Genomic DNA, 17,907 nt, shown 5'->3' with positions numbered 1-17,907 from the left:
GCCACCACTTCAAAAATTCCAAAATTCTCATTTCCAGACAACTACGGTTGGATGCTCCCGCTCGCCATCATCCTCATCATCCTCATCCTCCTGTTTATCATTATCTTCGCATGCAACAGTGCGCCAAGTACAAGGCCGATCAGTACAACGTGGCGGATCGCGAACGGGCGCTGCACAACGATCAGGTGCCGCTCAAGAATAGTGTCTGAGAAAAAATCGATAATTGATTTTTTGGTTTCTCTAATTCTCTTATCTCTAAATTTCTCTCTAATAATAATGTGCTCAATTTACTCTGATTTTCTCTTCATACCTATATTAAATCCCGCCCCCTTTTACCCCCATTACACTGCCTTAATAGAATGTTTTGAGCCCCAGAATTTTCACTTTAAAAGAAGCCACGCCTCTTGAGGCTCCGCCCCTTTTCAAAGAGGCCCCGCCCTCTTTTCTTCCCACGAAGCCGGTATTATCGAATCCCTCTTCAAACTTCCCCCACCCAATTTGACCACCACCGCTTTTTTGCTTGTTTCCGGTATTCCCCTCTTTTTTTTTTTACTTTTTCGAATACAATTCGTCGCTAATATGATTTTGGGATTTTTGAAAAAATTTAGATTTTTTTTGATCTTGGGAATTTCGGATTTTTTCGAAAATTTTTTGGAATTTCTGGATTTTTTATTTTTCGAATTTGTGGAATTTTAGAAGTTTTTGATTTTCAGAAATTCCAACTTTTCAGAATTTTCAGGAACTTTAGAATCAGATTTTTGTTATTTTTGAACTTTTAAATTTTTCAAAAATATGTAATTTTCAAAATTTCAGGATTTCTGAGAATTTTGTGTTGTTTGGAATTTTCTAGATTTTCAGAATAATTGGACTTTTCTGAATTTTTTGGATTTTGGAAATTTCCATACTTGTAAAATTTTGAGCTCTCAATATAATTTTTTCCATTTTTTTTTCGTATTTCGGATTGTTTGTCTGTCTGATCAAAAAATCGAAAAAATATTTTTTGGTCGAAAAAAATCACATAAGGGTCCCCCCTTATGTGTTTTTTGAAAATTTCGAAACTAGTGAAATGACAGGCCCGCCGGGCCGGGCCTCCGAAATTCGGGAAAAAGCCCGGCCCGGCCCGTTACAAGTATGGAAATTTCTACTTTTTTTGAGTTTTCAGAATTTTCGGATTTCTAGATTTCTATAATTTTACTAACTCGGAGAATTATCTGTTTTTCAAAGTTTTCTCAAATTTCAGAATTTGGAATTTTCACAATTTTCACAATTCCAGGATTCTGAGAATTTGGATTTTTTTTGAAACTTGAATTCCTAGAATTTTCGAATGTTCAGTTTTGAAATTTAAGGATTTTTAAAATTTCAGAATTTTCGGAAACTTTGGTTATTTTAGAATTTTTCGACATTCAGGATATTTAGAACTTTGGGAATTTTCAGTTTTTCGATTTTCAGAAATTTTGGATTTTCAAATTTTCGGATTTTTGGATTTTCAGAATTTTGAAATTTTTGATTTTCATAATTTTCGAATTTTTCAAGACTTCGAATTTTTGTATTTTTTAGATTTTTCAGAATTTCGAAAATTTCTAGAAAAGAAGTGCACTTATTTTTTGGGAGAAAAAAACTTGAAAATTGAACAAACAAAAAGCAAATTTCAAAACATAGAAAAAAAACGACGGGGTGGGGGAAGCAGTAAAGTAAAACAAGCCGGGAAGATATTTAAATGAAAAAAAACGGGGATAATTAAAGTTTTTTTTTTGCAAGAAGCTATGAGAACGTTGAAGAGAGTCTCGCAGGGGGAGGGAAAACAAAAATTAAGGGAAGAAAAAAACGAATTATGAAGAAAATCAGGAAATTATTCATCACAGGAACGTTTACATTCCTGGAAGTCCTGGCATTTGTCCTCCCGATGCGGTACGTGGATTTTTGACGGTTTGATCGATGGACAGCACCAGGCACGCGGCTTCTGTGGCGGCGGTGATGGCGTTCTGAAACATTGGATTGTTTTGGAAAAGTGGGCGTGGCTTGGAGAAACATCGGATTTTCAGATTTTGAAATTTAAACATTTTTTGAGCTGTCGAATTTTTTAGATTTTCGGTTTTTCAAACATTTTTGATTTCTCAGAAAACTTCGTATTATCAGATTTTCGAAAATTTGTTTTTTTAGGAAAAGGAGTTGTGGGCGGGGCTTAGAGAACGTTCCCGAATTTATTTTGAATTCCCGCCAAATTTTTGGACTCTTCAGACTTTTCGATATTTCAAAATTTTTTGATTTTCAGAATTTTCAGATTTTAAGACTTTTTAGGATTTTCAAAAATTTTGGTTTTTCAGAAATTCTGAATTTACTAAATTTTTCAGAACATGAGGAAATGTGGGCGGGGCTCTTTGAAGAACTTTTGAACTCCAAAAGAAAACCTGATCATTCTAGGCCACCAGGGATCTCGTAATCTTACGACTAAGCTAGAAAGGGACGGAGTCTCATAGCCGAGAAAATAACGCTTTGAAAATGGGCGGAGCCAGTTAAAAACCAGAAAAATTTCTAAAGGGGCGGGGCTTGTTTTTTAGATTGTTGAACTTTCGAATTATCAATGATTTTCGGGATTTTTAATTGTGACATGGCTAGAAAAGGGACGGAGTCTCATACCCAAATAAATACCGATTTGAAAATGGGCGGAGCTTATTTTATACGGACTTTCAGATCCAAATTCAGAACCTCTTCCAAAAGGGGCGGAGTTTAAAATTTCCGTTTCACTCGAAATTTAGCGAAATAGCTAGAAAGGGGCGGAGTCTCATACTCAAGTGAATCACGATTTGAAAATGGGCGGTGCCAACTTCAGGAGGGGCGTGGCTTATTTTGTGCGGACTTTCAGATAACTCACCCTCTTCACAAGACTTGGCTCCCAGACGCAAGCGGCCAAATTGTCTCCAACAGCCTCACGATGGATATCGATTCCGGCCCATTTCTCTCCCTGCGCGTGACGGTGTCTCAACTTGTTCAGCACGTCGAGCGCGTCGAGTCCGGCGTTTTGGCACAGTTGACGTGGGATCATCTGGAGAGAAGAAAATGAATGTATAAGGAGACTGGCGCGCCTTGGGCGCGTTCTTCTAGCTATCGTAGCAGCTGAGCTACGCAACTCTTACCTCAAAAGCTTGAGCATACGCCATCCAGAAAGCCTGATCCTTGCCCTCGATGCCCTTGGCGTGATCGCGAATCAAGCGGCTCAACTCCATCTCAATAGCTCCACCACCGGCAACAATCGAGTCGTTCTTCTTGGCACGACGAACGATCATAATGGCGTCGTGAAGGGATCGTTCAGTTTCAGCAATGAATTGCTCGGCGCCACCACGAAGCAGAAGGGTGCATGCATGGGCTTTGGAGCACTCCTCAAAGAAGTTGTAGCGCTCGCTTCCCACTTGTTGCTCGTAGAACTTTCCGCACTTTCCGAGGACGGAGTCTTCGATTTGGGATACGGTAGTAAGGACGCTTCCTCCGCACGCCGCCATCAAACGCTCCAAATCGTCCTGTGGAATTCGTCCAGCGCAGAACATGTCTCTATCGGCGAACCATTGTGTGGCAACGTCTCCAATTGGAAGTTTCGAGAGGACGACGTTGGCGCCCGAGTCGTGGATCTTCTGGAGTTTATCGTAGAGAATGTTCCATTCGGCATCAACGACCGCTTGGAAGTCTGAAACGTTCGTCAGACGCATCTCGGCGTTGTCCTTCTCGGCCTTGAGTTCCAGCTCAATGTTCAGTAGAGCCACCTTGACGCCGATGTACTTTTTGGGTTGCATTTCGAATCCAGCGTAGCTGAACGCCTTCTGGAACGCGACTCCCTTGATGAGACGGGATTCCTGGAAAGAAAAAATATTGATTTACATTTTCTATGTGTCCAAATTTTGGTTTTTTCCAGAAATTCTCTGAAAGTTTAAATTTGTCCGAAAATGCTCTGAAATCGACTGAAATATACATAAATGAACCGATTTCAGGCATTTTTCTGACTGACCATTTTGGAGATTTCTAACTAGAAAACGACTGAAATTCGGTCTAAACGACCTCAAACTGTGTCAGAAACTGGTCAACATCTCACAAATTGTGGTTTTAGTGGTCCGAAATCCTTGAAAAGTCGGTACAAAAGGTACAAATTTGTCCAAAATGCTATGAATTCGACTAAAAATCAAATAAAAATCTCATAGGGCCGATTTCGGAGATGTTCCTGACCAGCATGGGGGCATTTAGGGCTCAAAAAAAAACTTAAATTTGTCCGAAAATGCTCTGAAATCGATCAAAAATGGCCTAAAAAAACCATTTCAGGTATTTTTGGCCATTTTAAACCTAATTTGGACAGAAAATCACAGAAGTTTCGCCTAAATTACCCCTAAAATCGCCAGAAACGACGAAAAACTGGTTCGAAATGCGGTTTTGATAGTCAGAAATCGCTGAAAATTGCTCTAAATGTGTCCGAAAATGCACTGAAAACTTCAAAAAGTGACCTGAATCAGCTGATTCCGGACATGTTCCTGACCATTTCGGGCAATTCTGACTAGACAATGACCTACGCCGAAAATAGGCTTAACAAGGTCTAAATTTGACTAAAAATAACATTAATGAGTTGATTTTGGACCATTTCTTTTGCGAAAAATAACTGCCACGTGGCAACTGAGCTTTGGCAAACTAACATTCAAATTTCCTCCGTTGACCTTCTTGATTCCGATCATATTCAATGGAAGATGAGCGTCCAACGTATTGACAGCGTCGACAATCATATTGGCAAAGAACTGACGTTCCTGACTGACGAGCTTACTGCTCAACGTAGTGGCGGCGCACTTGACAAGCATATCACGGAGCTCCGACTCTCCACTGATCTTGATCTCCAGACCTTCCAACTCCTTCAACGTCTTCTCACAGGCCTTTCCGATGGCGCGGATGAGAAGTTGTGGATGGACACCGTCCTCGATGAACGGCTTCATTTGCTTCAGAATTTCGGCGGCGAGAATGACGACAGAAGTGGTGCCGTCGCCGACTTCGGCGTCTTGAGATCGAGCAATGTCGACCATCGTGGAGGCGGCTGGGAAGACAATGTCGAGGAGGCGGAGAATCGTGGCGCCGTCGTTAGAGATGGTTGTGGCGCCTTTGCTATCGACGATCAGTTTGTCGAGACCGCGTGGACCCAAGGTGGTACGGACACTGTCGGCGACGACCTGGAAATTTCAAAGTTTTTGGGGTTGAAAAGCAAAAAATCAGCATAGAGGCCGAGATTTCGTGAATTCGGGCGATTTCCACTGCTTTTTAAAGCAATTTCTTGGTTCTTGAAGCTAAAAACAAGATAATTGCAAGCCTAACAGATAGAAAATCGCATTTTTTGAAAAATTCGAATTTTCTTCCGTTTTTCTCTTTCTTGAAGACATTTTCGCGTTGATGAGCTTCTAAAGCAGAGTTTCTAGCTCTTCACAGCCAATTATCTGTAAATTTGCTCTCTGATGCCCAAAACGGGCAAAATTCCGAAAATTTTGTTTTTTCATGGAAAATCCTATTTTTAACGGGTTTTTTTTTGCGATAATTTTCGCTTTTCTAGCTCCTTCTAGAGCTTGTTTTGCCAGCTATGCTGCCTCCTCAGCAATTTTTCCCTACGGAATTCTCAATTTCCCGGGTTTTTTGCTTCCAGAATCCTCTTACCATGCAAGCATTGATGTTGGAAATGATCTGACCCTTTCCCTGCTTGTTCTCGGTTCCGTCCTTGAGCAGAATAATTGGTGGGCGCATCATCTTGCTCTGAAAATGGTTTTTTTTGGAAATTTCGGAAAATTCAAAATCGGCGAAAGTGATAGGAAATAGGTCAGATCGATTTTAAAATGTGTGAAATTCATTGAATCAATTGAAAAGAACAAAAATAGAGAGAAAAAATACCGAAATTTCGAGAAAAAAGGGTTTTTTGGAAATTCAAAAATAAGAAAAATGGCCCAAAATAAGGGAAAAATTCGGCAATTTTTCAAGATTTTCAATGAAAAATGAGGTGTATTCTACGGAAACTATTTCAAAATATCCAGAAGACGAGAAATTAATTTGTTAAATTTTTCCAAAAACTGAGAATGTCCCAAAATAGGCCCAAAATCCCCCCAAACACCATGCTTTTGGTCTCAAAATGTGCGAAATTCATCGAAAAATTTTCTAGAAACAAAAAGAACAACGAAAATCGGAGAATCCAGAAGAAAACCAAGATCCTCTTCGCCCCGAAGTTCCATTTCTTCTCGAAAGAATTTTCGCGGCGTCGCGTGCGTCGCGTCGCGGCTCCTGTGCGAAACCTAGTCTCCTGCGCGCTCGGCCACACGGCCACCGATTTCAAGCGCGCTCCATTGAGAAAGAGGAAGGTTTCGGCTCCCCTAGGGCTCTTAATCGTTCAGAATTCACAAGGAGACGTGCGGAAAGAAGGAGGAGAAAGGGAAAACGGAAAATGTCAATACTTGGAAGCATGTGTAGCAGGGGAAAGGGGGAAAAATGCAAATGTAGCGTTGGCAAGGGCAGGAGAGGGTCCAGAGAAAGGGGGGCTCTATGGAGAGCTCTCGGAGCAGCAGAGAGTTCCGTCTTGTGTTCATTGTACTCTTTTTCTTCTAAATTTTCTAAAATTTCCTAAAAATGCCCAACCTGGAATTCAAAATTGGGCTTTTAACCCATAAAGACGATGTCCACAAGTTCCTCATGGACCATTTCCGTATTATGGAGCCCATCACCACTTCCCTATCTTGCTCCGAAGAAGACGTCGCTGAATTCTTCGTGGATCTCACTATGAGTGGTCTGGAGGACGAGAAGAGCTCAATTCTAGTTTTCGATGGAGAAGACGTCGTTGCTGTCTGCTTGAATTCCATCAAAATCTGCAAAGAGCACGTGGAATCTGTGCCTTTCGACCCCCATCAAGACTACTGTGTGGAAATCTCCAAAGGACCGTATTCGAGAGAAAATGCGAATAAACTGGCAGCTTTTGTTGGTGCCATGGAACAAGACTTGAGTTTCTTGGCTGGAAATGCGAGAAGAATCTTCAAAATCGATGTTCTATGCGTCTCAAAGGCTTGTCAAGGGTGGGTAAAAATAGTAAAGAGGATATTGAAAGAGGGCGGAATCGAACCCGCGAGCCCGCGCATGAAGAACGACAGCACTACCGCCAGCGCCAGAGAGTGCATCAATTACTTATGCGGCAAAAGTCGTACATAAACGAGGAGCGCGGCGCGCCTTTCTTGAGCCAATAACGTTGAAATTCAAACAATTTCAGAAAAGGAATCGGTCGTCAGTTGGTCGAGAAAAGTCTGGAAACTGCTGAAAATGAGGGGTGCGACTATATAGCGACTGTCGCAACTGCAGTGGCGTCTCAGGCGATTTTTCAAAAGGTAAAAAATCCAAAAATCCCTTTTTCAGATAACTTTTTTTGGGCGATTTTTGCCTATTTTTCTGTAAACTACGTCGGATTTTTCACAATTTTCTCGAATTTTTCTGTAAAAAATTTCAATTTTTTGGTAATTTTTAAAGTTTGAAATCGATTTTTCGGCTTAAAACCCCAAATTTTTCGTTTTCAGGCCGGCCTTCACACCCTTCGCGAAATGCCCTTCTCGTGCTTCCGAAACGACGGTGACGTCGTTTTCCAGAATCTTCGCGACGGCGGTGTCAGTGGGAAATTGATGGGGATGTTGATAAAATCGGAGCCGAAAATTGAAGAAGATGAGGAGGACGATTTGCGATGAAAAATAGACTTTTTTCTGTTAAAATCAACGAGAAAGGGCCAAAAATTATTCAATATTTGATCTCAATTTACTAATAATTTTTAGCACAGTATTCTTTATCATAGAACCAAGTAATTTTATTGGAATGATATTCCTACAGCAATAATAATAATAATAATAATAATAATGATAATAAATATGTAGCATTTAATTGATAAAAGAGATTCAGAATCACCAAAAAATTTTAAAACGAAAAAAAAAGAGTATTTAGAATCCAAAGTCCATTCGGACTGGACGATAGCGGGCTTTGAGGTCTTCCAGCCTCTCAAATCTTGCGTCCAGCGCCATGTTATCATCCAGCCGCTCCTGGTACTTGACATCCATCTTGGCGCGATGCTCATCGTTCTCCTTTTCGATTGCTTTGAGTTTTTTGAGCTTGTTTTTCTGGAGTTTCGATTTTTAGAATTTAGAATTTTCGGATTTTCAGAAATTCAAAAAAAATTCTCTCAAAAAACCAATTTTTGAGTCTGTTATCTTTTTTTTAATCCGAAAACTATGATCCTGGTTGGAATTTTCAAAAAAAAAATGTTCCAAAATTCCAAAAATTTTGAAAAACTCAAAAATTCAAATTTTTCGAAAAATCCGAAAATCAAAATCCAGAAATTTAAAAAATCAAAATTTTCGAAAAACTTAAGACTTTCAAAAATCCAAGACTTCGGAATATTCAAAATTTGGGAAAATCCAAAAATTCTGAAAATCCTGAATTTCTGATAATTTGAAAATTCTAAAAACGTTGAAAACTCCGTAAATTTAAAAAATCTGAAAATTTCAAAAACCCAAAATTCTGAAAAAAAAAATCAAAATTTTTCTGAAAAATTCGGAAATTCTGACATTTCCAGAAATCCGAAACTTTGAGAATCATTCCGATTTTTGAAAGTTTGAGATTTTTCAAAAAAATTTGAATTTTTTGTTTTTCAGATATTTCAAAATTTTCAAAAATTTCGATTTTTAGAATTTTAAACTTTTTAAAAATTTCGAATTTTGTGATTTTTCGAAAATCAAAATTCCTGCGAAAAATTTTTCCAATTTTTTGAAAAATCAAAGTATTCTGAAAATCCGAAATTTCCAAAAATCAATAATTTCTGATAATCTGAAAATTCTAAAAATTTTGAAATATCTAAGATTTGCAAAATACCGTAAAACCTGTATTAGAAGGGCCGGCCCTCCTATCGTTCCAAATATACTTCCGCAGGGCCCTTCTATTCAGGGATGATCGGAATGGCCTTTTTCGGAGTTTCGGAAATTCGGAATATTCCGATTTTAAAATTTTCGGAATTTCGGAAGTGTCGGAATTTTTCAAAATTCGAACTTTACAGCAGAAATTTCATTTTCCCATTTTCGAAAATTGACAGAAAGATTTCGACAGAGCAAAAAATATCAAAATTAATTCTGTTCGAGACCCGCAGGTAAATTTTTCCTGGCATACTGTAGTCGGAAAAATTTTAATTCCGAAAAAATGCTTCTTAAAGGTAGTATGCGGTGAAAAATTTTATTGCTTTAATTTGTGCAGAAAGCCGTGTAGATTCCCATTAAAATAAAGAAAAAAATACCAAAAAATTCCTTCATTGAGAAAAACGGCATCGGAAAGTCAAAGTGGGAACCGGTGGCCCAGCGGCCAGGTGTGAGTTTTCTAGGCCAATTGCCGGTAAAAGCGCGCGTAATTCGAATTTTTATCGATTTTTAGTGTTTTCTCTGATGTTTTTTTAAAGATTTCAAGATGTTCTTGTTTATTTAATCCCAGGTGTATGAAAAAACCTGACAGAAATCTGAGCAAACACTGAAAATCAATAAAAATTCAAATTTCGCGCGCTTTTACCGGCAGTTGGCCTAGAAAACTCACACCTGGCCGCTAGGCCACCAGATTCAACTTTGACTTTTCGATGCCGTTTTTCTCAATGAAGGAATTTTTGTTAAATTTTTCTTTATTTTCATGGGAATCTACATGGATTTCTGCACAAAATAAAGCATTAAAATTTTTCACCGCACACCACCCTCAAAAATTCTGGTCGGAATTTCATTCCGAAAGAATCTTTCGGAAATATTCCGATCGGAATTTCTTTCCGAAAATCGTCGGAATTTTCGGAATTTCGAATTCCGTACCGAACATCCCTGCTTCTATTACAGGGGCCCTTCTATTACAGGTTTTATGGTACTAGAAATTCGTAACTTTTCCATGTTTTTTTTTGCTCACCAATTTCTCAATCTTCTTCTCCGATTGTTCCAACTCCATTTTAGCCTTCTCGCCACCTTCCCCAGTGATTGATAGAAAATTTTCGAATAGTCTTCTCACAACTTCCTCTGGCTTCTCCTCCTCTCTAACTGTCACATTGAAATCTGTCTTTCTGATCGAAAAGTCTAGATCCATCGTGACGGTGATCGGTTCATGGGTGACTGAGGAGATGTGGGCGGAGCTTGTGACCTCTTCAGCCTGCTTGAGCTTTGCCTCCCGAATTGCTTTTTCTTCACGAATCTTCGACATGTCCTCATTGATCTCCGCATGGTAGGCGGTCACTGGAAAAATATCACATTTTTAAAGATTCCAAAAAACCAACAAACAATTGAGAATCCTAATTTTTTTCTGACTTTTCTGGATTTTTGGAATTTTCTAATTTTTGAAAAATTACTTGTCAAAGTTTTGGATTTCTGGAAATGTCCGAATTCTCGAATTTTTGGTTTTTTCAAAATTTTTGGGATTTTCAGATTATCAGAAATTCTGGATTTTTGGAATTTTTTAAAATTTTGAATATTCAAAAGTCTTGAATTTTTGGATTTTCCGAATACCGAAAAACCTGTAATAGAAGGGCCGCCTATTTTTTAACTTTGAGCTCAATTATCTCAGCTCCTATAAGAGATATCAAAAATGGGTCAACTGATAAAATGTTGGTGATATTATGATAAACAATTTATCAGTAGACAACTTTTTTGTATCTTCGACAGGGACCGAGATAAATTGACTTAAAGTTGAAAATTAAGGGGGTTGGCCTTCTATTACAGGTTTTACGGTACTTGATTTTCAAAAAAATTGGAAAAAAAATTTGCAGAAATTTAAATTTTTGAAAAATCCCAAAATTTCAAAAATCCGAAATTTTTCGGGAGTTTTTGCGATTTTTCCGATTTTTCCGGATTTTTTGAATTTTCGGATTTTTTGAATTTTCTGATTTTTCAATGTTTCGAATTTTTGGTTTTTTTTTTCAAATTTTCGGGATTTTCGAAAAGTTTGAATTAGTAAACTTGGATTTTTGCAATTTTTGGTTTTTAAAAAATTTTGGTTTTTAAAAAAATTTCGGATTTTTGAAATTTTGAGATTTTTCGAAATTTTTGGGATTTTCAGATTATCAGAAGATCTGGATTTTTTGAATTTCTCAAAAATTTGAATATTCAGAAGTCTTGGATTTTTGGATTTTCAGATTACCGTAAAACCTGTAATAGAAGGGCCCCCAACACTGACAAGTTTGAGCTCAATTATCTCAGCTCCGATTCTAAAACTCCCAAACTTCCAATAATCGGTATTTTACAATTTCTTTGATTAATTTTTAACTTTGAGCCAATTTATCTCAGTTCCTATAAGAGATATCAAAGATCTGCCAACTGATAAAATGTGTATTATGATAAACAAATTATCAGAAACAGAGATAAATAGGGGTCAAAGTTAAAGGTTAGGGGGTCCTTCTATTACAGGTCTTACGGTACTATGATTTTTCGAAAATTGAAAAGTCCGGAATTTTGAAAAATCCCAAAATTTCGAAAAGTACTAAACTTCCAAAAAGTTTAAAAAATTCAAAACTTTGAAATTTTCACTGACCTTCTCATTTTCCCGCATCAGTTTCTCATACAATTTGTCGAGTTTCACGGCTGTTGAAGCTTCTGGAGTATTCAACGCTGATGACGTGGCAGGAGCTTGACGACGTGGCGTCGCCTTCTGTGGAGACAGAATGATTGACGTGTCCACTTCCATTGGTTCCTTTTCCTCTGGAACGTCTTCAACGGCTCCTGGAGCTTTTGGAGCTTTTGGAACGTCTTCAACGTCTTCTGGAGCTTCTGGTGCATGCTCCTTTCCAAAAATCGGTGGTATTAGCGGCTTCTCTCTTGCAACCTTCTTCTTCGGGACACCACCTGGAGAGACGGAATTTGAGTTCTTGGAAGGTGGTGAATTGACCGGCGAGGCGAACAGTGCCGCGCGAGTGTTAAAATTGTCTTTTGACATCTGAAAAATTAGGAATTCTTTTAAAGATTTGTATTGTTGCGAGCTTCAAAATGAGTATAATCACGGCTAGATTTGAAAAAATTTGAAATTTTGGGTCCCACCACGAAAAGTTAAGTGACTGTATCTCGGCTAGTTTTGTTCCAAATTCCATGAAAATTGTATTGTTAGAATTGCTTTGTTGTGAGCTTCAAAATGAGTATAATCACGGCTAGTTTTGGGATTTTTTGAAATCTTGGGTCCCACCACGACAATACTAAAAGTACAGTATCTCGGCTAGTTTTGATCCAAATTCCATGAAAATTGTATTGTTAGAATCGCCTTGTTACGGGCTTTCAAATAAGTATAAACACGGCTAGTTTTGGGATTTTTTGAAATTTTGGGTCCCACCACGAAAATAGGAAAAGTACAGTATCTCGGCTAGTTCTCCTTGCTTTTTTGGGGAAAATCAGGAAAAAAAAAAGAAAAAATCAATATTGCCAGTTCAAAAAAGTGACTGAATAGGGCTAGAGAGCCAGTGAGTACACGTGGCGCAGTCGGGCGGCTTGCCACGTCACACAGACGTGGCACAGTGTGGCAAGAAGAGTTCACGCAGAAACCAGGTCACGGGGTCACGTAGTTATAATTGAGTGAAATTGAGTAAAATTTGGGAGTTTTTGAATTGATTTCTCTTGAATTGGCAACAAAAACTGTGATTTTATTTGCATGGTGTTTCACAGAGCAATAATAATAGCGATAATGATAATTGATAGTGATAAAGGATACAGAATAGGGGGAAAAATCGATAATTTTAGAAAAATCGATAATTTAGAATCCAAAAACCATTCGAGTCGGTTGGAAACGAGATTTCAGCTGTTCGAGTTTTTCGAACTTCTTGTCCAACTCAGCGAGTCCCTTCTGTTGTTCCTGGTACTTGAGAGACATCTCCGCGCAATGCTCATCGGCTTCTTTTTGAATTTCCACGAGTTGGAGGAGCTTGTTTTTCTGTAAATTTCAGTTATTTTTTTGTGAGAAAAAGTGGAAAAATTGACTTAAAAATTAACAAAAATCCAACAATTTCGAAAATCCGAAAATTCTGAAATTCTAATTTTTTTTTTTCGAAAATCCAAAAATTTTGAAATTTTTGGTTTTTTACATACTTGTGAAATTTCGGCCCGGCCCGGCCCGGCGGCCCGGCAGAAAAAAAACAAAATTTTTCAAAAATGAATTTAAACAGCCGCCATGAATTTATTGATTTTTAGAATGTATTGAAAAATAACTCGAAGAAAAAAAACACTGAATACCTTTTTTCGAAACAATGATTCAACTTTTCGCTCAAGATTTTGAAGTTCGCGGTAAACTTCCGGGCCGACCGGGCCGACCGGGCCTCCGGGCCGGGCCGGGCCGGTGAAATTCGTGTTTTTTTTCAATTTTTTGAAAAATTCTAAAATTCCAAAATTTTCAGATTTTTCAGATCTTTTTTCAGATTTTTCAGATCTTTGGATATTTTGAATTTTGGGATTTTCAGATCTTTGAATTTTTCAAAAGTTGAGATTATTAGATTATAAATAAACCAAATTTTTGAAAATTTCAAAAAAAACCCGAAAAATACAAAAATCCTAAATTTTTGAATTTTCAAAATTTACGATTTTCCGAACTTTTCGAAATTTCTGTGTTTCCGAAAATTGTCAATTTTCGGATTGTTTGAAAATTTCGAATTTTTCAATAATTTGCGATTTTCCGAATTTTTGGATTTTCGCAAAATTGAATTTTTCATATTTTGTATTTCTGAAATTGTTAGATTTTCAAAATATTTTGATTTTCATTTCAAAAACTCCAAAAACCCCAAAACTTTGAAAATTCCGAAAATTCCAAAAATTTTTAACAATCCGAAAATTTCAAAATTTCAAATGTTTTGAAAATTCACCACGAATCGAAAATTCTAAAAATCCAAAAATTACCGAATTCACTGATTCTGAGAATTCAAAAATTCTAGAATTCCAGTTTTTGAAAAATGGGAACATCTAAATTTTTGAAAATCCAAAAATTTCAAAAATCCGAAAATTCAAAAATCCCTAAATTGGAGAGTCTATATTCTGAAAGTTCAAAATTGTTTAAATCCGAAAAATTCGAAAAATCGAAAATTTTTGTAAATTTTGGTTCGAAAAACTCCAAAATTACAAAAAATTAGGAAAGTCCAAAATTTTTCGATTTTTTGAAAAGCAAAACACTCATTTCTGATCTGAAAAAGCCAATTTTTTCTACTGATTTTTTGCCATTTTTGACCGATTTTTCTGGAACTTTCAGTGTTTTTTTCAAAAATCGAAAATTTCGATTTTTGAAAGTTCCATTTTTCAGAAAAATTAGAATTTTTGGCTTTTCAGATATTTCAAATTTTCAAAAGTTTTGATTTTTGTAGAATTTTAAAACTTTTAAAAATTTCGAAATTTCGAAAATTCCAAAAATCAAATCCATAATTTCTAAATTTTTTGGAAAATCCAAAAATTCTAAAAATTCGTAAATTCCAAAAATTTGAAAAATGTAAAATTTTCGAAAGAAAAACCCTTATTTCTGATCTGAAAATGCCAATTTTTCGGCTGATTTTTTTCCCATTTTTGACCGATTTTTCTGGAAATTTGAATGTTTTTCTCCCTTACCAATTTCTCATTCTCCCTGTCCACCATTTCCTTCTCCATTCCAGCCTGTCTCATCTCTCCACCCTCCTCAGTAATCGATAGAAAACTCCCGAAGAGTCTTTTTACGAGCTCCTCAGGTTTCTCCTCTTTTCTAATCGAAAAATCCAACGGAGCAATCGTTTTTTGGGTCACCGACGAGACGTGGGCGGAGCTTGTGACCTCTTCAGCCTGTCTTAGCATCGTCTCGCGGGACGTCTTCACTGCACGAATGTCCTCAATCTCTCGCTTCAGCTTAGCACTGTAGGTGGCCATCTGGAACAGAAAAATTTTGATTTTAATTGAATTTTTTGAAAAATTGAAAATTCCAAAAATCTTGAAATTTTGATTTTCAGAATTTTTTGAATTATCAGATTTTTTTGGATTTTAAATTTCAAAAGTTTTAAAAATTCGGATTTTTGAATTTTTTTCAAAATTCATGAACAAATAACTTTTTTTCTAAAAATCTACAATTTTAAAAATTCAAAAAAATCCGAAATTTTCAAAAATCCAGTACTGCTAATCATTAAAAATTCCAATAATTGTTCACTGGTAAAAACCCAAAAAATTTTCAAAAAAAAATTCAAATTGTTTTGAAAATTTCAAATTCACAAAATTCTAAAGTTTTAAAAAATCAAAAATTTTCAAGAATTCGAAATTTTTGAAAAACTAAAAAATTCCAAAAATCTCAAGATTTCAAAATTTTCTGAAAATTCAAATTTTGAAAAAATTGAATGTCTGCAATTTTCGAATTTTCAGAATAACTTGATACTAAAAATCGAAAATTTTGAAACTTTTTAGAATTCAAAATTTCCAAAAAATCCAAAAAAATTGAAAATTCAAAATTTCCAAAAAATCCAAAAAATTGAAAAATCTGAAATTTTCCGAAATTCAAAAATTCGAAAATTCCGGAAAAACCTATAACTTTGAGAATGTTTCAATTTTTAAAAACTCGAAAAATCCAAAATTTTTAAATTTCTCGACAGCATATCCTTTCTTCCGCTATCCCCGACCTCCTTCTTATCCTGCAACAGATCCTTGACCACCTGCGGCATCTCCTCCACCTGATTGTTCGCCATCAGAAGTTCCAGCTGTGTGGATTCATCAGTTTTCCGTGCCTCGTCCTCGTTATCCTTGCTAGTGAAAAATAGACGTTTCCCAGGTGTTGGCATCGATTTGCGACCTGATTTTCGGCGAGGAGTCGTAGATTTCGAGCATGGAGTATCGCCACGTGGCGGTGATGGTGAGCGCTGTGCTGCCGACGTGGCAGGAGCCTGACGACGTGGTGTCGCCTTCTGTGGCGATGGCATGTTAGAAGTATCGACGTCCATTGGCTCTTCGTCATCTAGAACGTCTTCTGAATCTTCTGGAACGTCTTCAACAGCTTCTGGGGTCTTTGGAGATCCTGGAGCTGCTGGCACGTCTTCTGGATCATTATCCATCTCAAAAACTGGCGCGGATAACGGTTTTTCTCTTGCAACCTTCTTTTTTGGAACCGCATCCCCTGGAGATGCGAAAACTGCAGCGCGAGAAGCGAAAGTTGACTTCTTGGGAGCTCCCGAGGTGACTGGTGAGGCGAACAGAGCCGCGCGAGTTGAAAAGGTCTTTTTTGACATCTGAAAAATTGTGAATTTCGCGAATTTTTGGGTGGAAATCGGGGAAAAACGGAAAAAATTGATAAAAAATCGTTAGAAACTGTCCCAATTCGAATCTCGCGCGCGACTTGCACGAAACGCGCCAACTCCACCACTGACCCGGATTCGGTGCGCTTGCCCGTTTCGCGTGCGCGTTTTTCCATTTTCAGTCCACTTTCAGCATTTTCAGAGTTTTCCGAAACAACTTTTTATGTTTTAACCTCATAAATTCAAAGAAAATACACTTTTTCATATAATTCTCACTATTTTTCACTATTTTCCACTCCAAAACCAGCGGTTTCACCGATTTTTTGTTTCGAAAATTCAAAATTAAAATTTTGACCTTAATAATTATTTCAGGGAGAAATGGCCAGAGAAAAAAAGGCGAGGAAATCGAACGGAGTGGTGCCGGAGAAGCTGGCGACTCCCGAAAAAGTGGTGGAAGTTGAAATTCCAGAATCCAACGGGAAGAAGCACGTGAATGGTGTTGTTCGTAATGGAAAACGGCTCAGCGAGTCGGAAAAGCCGCTGGGCGATCGTGAAAGAGAGCCAACGACGTAAGGAATCTTCTGGAAGTTCGAGAAGTCTGAATTTCAAAGTTCCTGTATTATGAGGCATTTTTAGGCAAAATGAGGCTTTACCAGTACTAATAAAGCTTTAAAATCACCCAAAACCCCTGAAAAATTCTCGATAATCCATTTTTCAGCCCAACAAGCGACTCGAAAAAGCCAAAATCCGGACCTGCCGGTGGATCTCAATGCGTTCTGCTCACTCAGGGAATCATGGCGAATGACAGTACCAAAATCGACGCGGTCATCAGAATTTTGAACTCGGATATTATTCATGTTAGTAAGCTGAAAAAAAAATCTAATCTTTGGGACCATTTTAACTCAAAAATTCCAGTAAAATCACGATTTTGGGTGCATTTTGACCCTTAAGTCTTCAAAAAATTGCTTTTTTGGCTCATTTTTCCAATTTTCCAGGCGACTCTCCGTGACCTCCAACCTATGCAAGTCTTGCCATTGCTCAAAATCATCGAATCTCGTTTGAAGACTAGAAAAGCGGCTGAGTAAGTTCTAGGCCATCTTCCGCTCAATTTTAGTCTGTTTTGACTCTAAAAATCGCTTTTCCAGTGGTTTTACGGTCATTTTGAGTCCAGTTTTGACTCCCAAATCCCAATTTTCCAGCATTCGCCCAACAATCCGATGGGCTCAGGTCGCCTTCTCAATCCATATGCCGTATCTGAGCTCTCTGCCAAATTTGGAAAAGGAAATCGGCGGACTCATCGGATGGCTGCGCTCTCGTGTCGGTCATCATCGCGAGCTGCTGGCGCTGCACGGAAAAATATCGACGATCGCCGATTTGATCAAGAGACGCACGAATAATGTGGTCATTGTGCAGCAGCCGTTGGTTGTATTCAATAATGGTAAGGAAAAGTCGACAAATTTCAAAAATTTGGGGTTAAAATACTGAAATTCCAAGAAATTAGGCATACCTGCGGACGGGCCCAAAGCGGGCGGTGGCGGGCCCTGTCATAGTTTCTTTTATTGATATTTTTGACCAACTAAATTAGATATGGCAGAACTCGACGAGCACTAGAAAATGATAGTATTTGAGACACTGTATCATATTTGTGAACAAAGTTACAAGCCAAAAAGCTG

General features: G+C 37.6%; 6 protein-coding genes across 6 annotated transcripts in view; 3 read left to right on the top strand and 3 right to left on the bottom strand.

Annotated features, from left to right (window-relative positions):
• Window positions 1–209, top strand: part of CBG21818 — a gene marked incomplete at both ends in the record, with an annotated part of 4,437 nt that extends 4,228 nt beyond the window's left edge. Inside the window, one exon of the mRNA XM_002635579.1 lies at window positions 38–209. Coding sequence (XP_002635625.1) covers window positions 38–209 — 172 coding nt within the window. The remainder of the gene's footprint in view (window positions 1–37) is intronic.
• Window positions 210–1,868: 1,659 nt separating this feature from the next.
• Cbr-cct-7 lies at window positions 1,869–5,757 on the bottom strand (the record flags this gene model as incomplete). The annotated part of the gene is made up of 5 exons (XM_002635578.1): window positions 1,869–1,982; window positions 2,873–3,043; window positions 3,135–3,845; window positions 4,671–5,192; window positions 5,668–5,757. 5 exons carry the CDS (start codon window positions 5,755–5,757, stop codon window positions 1,869–1,871), a joined length of 1,608 nt encoding a protein of 535 aa, XP_002635624.1.
• Window positions 5,758–6,624: 867 nt separating this feature from the next.
• CBG21816 lies at window positions 6,625–7,721 on the top strand (the record flags this gene model as incomplete). The annotated part of the gene is made up of 3 exons (XM_002635577.1): window positions 6,625–7,064; window positions 7,256–7,370; window positions 7,557–7,721. 3 exons carry the CDS (start codon window positions 6,625–6,627, stop codon window positions 7,719–7,721), a joined length of 720 nt encoding a protein of 239 aa, XP_002635623.1.
• A 246-nt stretch (window positions 7,722–7,967) lies between these two features.
• Window positions 7,968–11,964, bottom strand: CBG21815 (the record flags this gene model as incomplete). Its single annotated transcript, XM_045236719.1, has 3 exons — window positions 7,968–8,144; window positions 9,952–10,251; window positions 11,563–11,964. 3 exons carry the CDS (start codon window positions 11,962–11,964, stop codon window positions 7,968–7,970), a joined length of 879 nt encoding a protein of 292 aa, XP_045097400.1.
• Window positions 11,965–12,768: 804 nt separating this feature from the next.
• Cbr-knl-3 lies at window positions 12,769–16,228 on the bottom strand (the record flags this gene model as incomplete). Its single annotated transcript, XM_002635575.2, has 3 exons — window positions 12,769–12,945; window positions 14,598–14,888; window positions 15,626–16,228. The coding sequence occupies 3 exons, from the start codon at window positions 16,226–16,228 to the stop codon at window positions 12,769–12,771; spliced, it is 1,071 nt and encodes a 356-aa protein (XP_002635621.2).
• A 384-nt stretch (window positions 16,229–16,612) lies between these two features.
• The window catches only part of CBG21813, a gene marked incomplete at both ends in the record, with an annotated part of 4,223 nt that continues 2,928 nt past the window's right edge, over window positions 16,613–17,907 (top strand). Inside the window, 4 exons of the mRNA XM_002635574.1 lie at window positions 16,613–16,803; window positions 16,953–17,091; window positions 17,230–17,315; window positions 17,434–17,672. Coding sequence (XP_002635620.1) covers window positions 16,613–16,803; window positions 16,953–17,091; window positions 17,230–17,315; window positions 17,434–17,672 — 655 coding nt within the window. The remainder of the gene's footprint in view (window positions 16,804–16,952; window positions 17,092–17,229; window positions 17,316–17,433; window positions 17,673–17,907) is intronic.

Source organism: Caenorhabditis briggsae (genome assembly GCF_000004555.2).
Source record: "Caenorhabditis briggsae complete genome, chrV, whole genome shotgun sequence".
In the NCBI taxonomy this organism is placed as follows: domain Eukaryota; kingdom Metazoa; phylum Nematoda; class Chromadorea; order Rhabditida; family Rhabditidae; genus Caenorhabditis; species Caenorhabditis briggsae.
The sequence above is the reverse complement of the archived record's forward strand: the minus strand, read 5'-3'. Positions and strand labels throughout refer to the sequence as shown.